Genomic DNA, 6,257 nt, shown 5'->3' on the forward strand with positions numbered 1-6,257 from the left:
TCTGTCTAACTCGCCCAGTGAAGTCAATGGGACCATGCCGCAAGTGCTTGTGATGCAATTTTGTAATGTAAAATCTCAATTGGAAAAAAACAGGCATTCAGGAGGCAACAGTATCATCTCCTAAATTTCTGAAACCACAGCAGATCACTTTTCAGGAAGGATTTTGCGCCTGTGTTAAAAAGGCCGTGCACCTTACCAATAGTTACATAAATCTTCCAAAGATTGCGCCATTTGTTGCACAGATGGTAGACAGATTTCTAATGAGTGTCTACGACAGGACCAGTGTTATCCCACACGCTCACACAGATGGCATCATAGCACTAAACTGTGAGAAAATATGGCAATGCACATGCATCTGATTGGCAGTGCTGGCAATATGAGGGTAATACACTGGCAACTGTGGCAATACATGGGCAACACATGTGAGAAACACACTGGGAATCATGACAATACATGCCCAACAGAAGGGTACTTGTTAGAATACATGGAAAACAAAAAGGGCAATGGTGGCAATGCACAGGCAACAAAAGTGTAGATGTGGAAATATATGGGCAAAAAATGGGCAATTGCAAATGGACAACAAATGGACAATACATGGACACCATACAGACAATCATGGCACTTTGTGTGCAAACAACTGGCAGTAACAAAACATAGGGACAGGGACAGCAGCATGCACACAATTTAACTACTCTCTCCTCTTACCTTTTTACCCCTGGCACTCCAGCTGCAGAATTTAACTATTCTTCCCTATGTGTGTTGTAAAGTAGTCACAGCTCCAAGCTCGCTCCGGTGATGGACTACAATCTCAATACAAATTAGTAAATTAAACATGAGATTGTAGTCTATCACAGGCGTGATCTTGGAGCAGTGGCTACTTTACAACACACACAGGGACCATGGGGAACAAAGGTAGCCACCCACCCTACTTTAAGATATACTTGACCTCCACCGTCCTTACTTTAAAGCTCCACCCACTGTTCTAAGAAATCCAGGCTATTTGTAATAACTTTTACTTCAATCACAGATTAGGTTTTGTAGCTTCGACTGCAAAGTTCCATGTAGTTCAATGTCAGGTGTCTTAAAGGCATGGAGCACTGCGAGTTGATGGTCTATGAGACTTCCATGTAGTGCATAGTCAGGTGTCTCGAAGGTATGGAACACTGTTGGGTGATGGTCTATGGATATGCATGACACCAGATGTCCCTGATGGCCAGTTTATATGTCATACTGTAGGATGCTATGACTGTAGTAGCCAATGCATTTGTAACCAAGCATTTGTCAGCTGTGACAGGACAATGGAATCATGAGATAGAATAAAAATTGGAAAGCTGTTTATCATAGGGCCCCACTGCCACATCGCCTTTGACAGAATAGCTCCAGGCAAATACATCAAAGCACCATCTACAACCTACAAAATTCAGCTATCTGTAAGCCATCAGCAAATGTTTGAAATCAGGCTCATCGAGGGAGTGCCTACTCCCTTAGCTAATGGTTTGGAGGAGGAAGCTGTGAGATGGGCCTAATGGAGTTCATATTGAGTGGCACCAATATGGTGATGCCCATTAGTTGTCCGAAGAAGGCAGTGGTAAGTGATCTGCAGACCATTTTTAAACACAGCATGTGTTTCTGTTTTAGTAGCTTACCTGGAGCTGTCCTTGAGGCAACTTGCACACTGGACCATATAGTAAATGTTGTGGGAATCAGGGCTTTACTCACCAGACTGATCATCATGAAGAGTAGCTGAATGACATCAGTATAGGCGACAGAATAGAGTCCACCAAGTAATGTGTACAAAATGACCGTACAGGCAGAGATAATGATGGATATGTAGCCGTTCACATCCAGAATGACTCTGACAGTGGCTCCTACAATAACACATCAGGGATCAGTCCAGGAAATGTTCCGGAGTTAGGATCATTGTAAATTAAATCAGCAAGTAATAAATGTTTATCATGTTTTCCAGTTTTTATGCATCATTTTGCAGTTGTTTAGGAACTGTCCCATTGCTTCATGGATCCACTACATGTGTAGATCCACATTGCTTGACATACACGTGACAATCCAGCCAAATGTCAAGTACTTCTGCAAATCCTCTGACAACTTTCCTTAAAGTGTATGTAAACCCTAACAATGAACTTCCTTTATTTGCTCCCTTCTGTTAATATACTATTAAAAACATTTTGTTATACCTGTATCTCTAACATTAATATACCCTATACCCTAACACTAACCCACCCTTTACCCATAACATTAACATAGCCTGGAAACCTTATACTAACCCTCCCTGTAACCCTAACACTAATTCCCTCTGTAACATAAATATTAATATACACTGTACCCTAACACTACCCTTCCCTGTAGGCAATAAAAATAATCTTCCTTGTAAACCCCATACTTAGTCTTCTGTAACCTAAACAACAACCCTCTCCATAACCCTCAGATTAATCCTCCCTGTAACTCGAGCACTAAGCTACCCTTTAAATCTAAGACTAACTCTCCCTGTAACTCTAACACTAGCAGTAACTCTCCCCATAAGCCTAATACTAACCTTTCCCATAACCTTAACACTAACCCTTCCTGTAACCCTAGCACTAATCCTCCCTGCACCCCATCACTAACCCTCGTAATCCTAAAATTAACTCTTCCTGTAATCCACCATCAACTTCCTCTATAACCCTAACACTAACCCTCCCTGTAACCCTAGCACTAATCCTCCCTGCACCCCATCACTAACCCTCGTAATCCTAAAATTAACTCTTCCTGTAATCCACCATCAACTTCCTCTATAACCCTAACACTAACCCTCCCTGTAACCTTAACATATATACTGTATAAATATAGCCTGTAAACTTCACACTAACCCAATCTGTACCTCTAACATTAATAGATCTTGTACCCTAACAGTAACCCACCCTTTACCCCTAATATTAACATGTAAACCTCACACTAACCCTCCCTGTAACCCTAACACTAACCTTCCCTGTAACCCTAACACTCATTAACTCTTAAGCCCTAGCACTAACCCTCCCTGTAACCCCAACATTAACTCTCCCTTTAACCTAAACAATAACCCTCCTCATACCATAACATTGATGTTCCCTGTAATCCTAACATCAATATACCATGTAACCCTAACACTAACCTACCATTAACTCTCATATGACCATCACATTAACCTTCTCTGTAAACCTGACACTAACCCTCCCTATAAATCCCATACTAATCTTCCCTGTAGCCATAACATTAACTCTTCCTTTAACCCTAACATTAACCCTCCCTGTAATCCTACAGGATGGCACGGCACAAAAATTTGTTTTCTGACCAAAAAAATGAAAGCGAAAAAAGTTTCCATTTGTTTTATCAAAGAAAACAAATGTTTCTGCTGTTTCGGATTCGGAGGCAACGAGCCTCCAAATCTGAAACCGCACACTGAAAATCCAAAACAAGCGGCAGCCATATCGGCGCTGCACGTTCTGCGCTTGTGCGCAGCCATCTTTGAGTGTTTCTCGGTATACACTAAGATGGCGGCACCCATACGTTCGGGTGCCGTCATCTTGGTGTATACCGAGATATACTCAAAGATGGCGGCGCTCTTTCTGCAAACTAATTTATGTATGCCCGAATATAGTTTTAGTATATTCGGGCAAATAATAAATTCGTTATTTCGGATTCAGACGAACCGCCGAATCAACTGAATTTCGCTGATTTGCAGGTTCGTCCGAATCCGAATGCACGGGTCTAAATGTTACTGACACTAACCCTGCAGTACTGACACTAACCCACCCTGTAAATATCATACTAACCCTACCTCTAACGCTAAAAATAACCCTCCCTATAGCGCTACAATTACCCCTCCTCATAACCCTAACACTTCCTCACCCTTAGGTAACTGTAACCTAATCTCTTGTTTGCATATTTGCCTCCCCTAAATTAGGATACTCTTTGCCAAAGACTCACCTTCCATCATCCAAGGTTTTGCACACTGGATCCTGGTGCTTCACTAGAACAGGCTTCCCTACCACTCCAACTAATATTTAGAATTCTCCTCACTTTCTGTCTCAATAACCATTGCCATCGAAAGAGTAAGCAAGAGTAAATATCCCCACTTGGTATGCAAACATCAATAAAAGCCTCACAGCAGAGGGCCCCCTTTACTGAATTAAGTTTTTACATTTTACATTTGTAACCACCTCCATTTTAAAATGGTGCCTACGGCCCAGAATCACCTACCTAGAGAGGCCAGGATAGAAGCAAACCAGAAAATGTCCCCCAGCAACGATGGGATAAACAGGATACTCCCCATTGTGTCCCCAAATTTTTCCTGGAGAGGGTCCATCATTGTCACATAGTTTTTAGACCTCATAGGCTTTACAAAGAAGAGAGCACCTGGGAGGGAAAACACATTTATTATGTTGTTTCTAGAAATAAATGTTTCAGAAATATATCATAATATTCTGTATTCCCAGAAGCCAACTTCATGTATTATACATCAAAAAGCACGTGGACACTCTTTACAATTACTGGGCTCAGGTGTTTCCAGTGAGGGGTGCTACGCCATAAAAAGACATTTTAGACATTTTTGCATGCCCAACCTTGTGGTAACAGTTTGGGGATGGCCCTTTTCTCTTCCAGCATGCCCATGCCCCTGTGTACAAACCCAGCTCCATAAACCGATGGTTTGATGAGTTTGGTGTGGAGTATCTTGAGTGACCTGCACAGAGCCCTTTCCTCAACCCTACTGAACACCTTTGGTATGAATTGGAATGCCAATGGCAAAATAAAATAAAATAAACTCCTTACCAATGCCCATGGTTTTGAAATGGGATGTCCAGCAAGCTCATATGGGTGTTATAATCAGATATCCAAAACCTTTTGGCCTTATAGTGTGTCTTGGTGGAAGTGAATCAGCCTGAATTGGTGCATGTGTATTTACACTTGTTTTTTTACTCAAATGCTATGGAAAATGGGAAAAGAGCTTGCAAGATGTGTTGGTGTGGTATGATAAGATCACCAGCGCTCAAAGGATAGTCTTAAATCCTCATGTTAATGTATTTGAAGAAACCATCGCATTCATCAGAAAGCCAAGACTATAATTTAAATTAACACAAGGATTTAAGATTATCCTTTGAGTGCTGGTGATCTTCACTTTTATCAAGTGTGGATCTGCACGGCGCCATCCGTGATCATCACTGCGAGCACCACGACAATATTTTGGGTCGTGATCACTGTAAGGAGTGCAGGGGATACACTTGGATATTGTGTTAGTGTGGCGGACACACTAAAAATGCTCAAAATGCCTTACACGTGTATGTTGAGAGCTATGTACTCCAATCCTGATTCCAGAGAACTGCCCTCTTTACACTTTGATAAATTCGGCTTTCTCTGTGTGACAGACAGCAAGAAGGCTGTGGGGATGTGTTCAGGAATTCCTCCTCTTCATTACAAACAGGCCATCAACCATCAGAGAGTATAAACCATCAGCTTCTATAAAGAAAACTCACCAGACGAATGGACCCCACAATTACAGAAGTCAATAGGAGTGTTCAGTATATAAATTTAACAATGTTGTAGCATCAGAAGTACAACAGGAAAGACCCTCCACCACACCTTGTGTGACTGGCAACTCATCAGATTAACAGACCCCAGTTGATGAGAGGTCATCATCAGTTTATGTGGAATGAATCCACTGCTTTAGATCATCCACTAAGGCTTGTGTGATATCCAAAGGCTGTCCACAAGCTGCTGATGTCTTTAAGGCGATCAATTCCTCAGAAGCCCCATAAAAAAATATACTGTATGTATGCTCCAATAGTAAAGATCATATGAGCAAACGGAACTTTTCCCAATGGCTTGCAAGAAAAAACAATATCTTACAAATTACAGCTTTAGGACTGAGACTTCCCCAACTGGAGATCAAAAAGTTGCACTTCTAGCACTGCAATTTATATAATATCGTTTAAGGACTTGAATATCTGTCTTTTTTGCAAGCCGCTTTAATAACTAGGACTTTTTAAAGTATATTGTTTTGCATATTTATGTTTAATTTACACTTTTTTCTTCCACTTCTAGCGTGAACATTTTCTATACTATTAGATATACTATTTGTCTGCTGCTGGGTTTTTTTCACAAATGGATTTGTTAGATGTTAGAAGCAAAAGCTGAATGACAAGTAAAAGCCACTCTGCCTTCTAAAGCCCTAAACCCCTTCAGCAGCTGTATTAGCCAATTATTACAACAACCTAGCACAAAGCAGC

General features: G+C 41.2%; 1 protein-coding gene across 2 annotated transcripts in view; it reads right to left on the reverse strand.

The window, feature by feature from the left end:
* LOC108787304 (high-affinity choline transporter 1-like) overlaps positions 1-6,257 on the reverse strand; it is a 19,841-nt gene that overhangs the window by 5,691 nt on the left and 7,893 nt on the right. For both annotated transcript variants that reach the window (XM_018556817.1, XM_018556816.1), the window contains exons 3-4: positions 4,234-4,389; positions 1,720-1,868 (exon numbers count right to left, since the gene is read on the reverse strand). In XM_018556817.1, the coding sequence (XP_018412319.1) occupies positions 1,720-1,868; positions 4,234-4,389 (305 nt within the window). The remainder of the gene's footprint in view (positions 1-1,719; positions 1,869-4,233; positions 4,390-6,257) is intronic.

The sequence above is a fragment of the Nanorana parkeri genome, unplaced genomic scaffold, assembly GCF_000935625.1.
Source record: "Nanorana parkeri isolate BGI_ZX_2015 unplaced genomic scaffold, ASM93562v1 scaffold254, whole genome shotgun sequence".
In the NCBI taxonomy this organism is placed as follows: Eukaryota; Metazoa; Chordata; class Amphibia; order Anura; family Dicroglossidae; genus Nanorana; species Nanorana parkeri.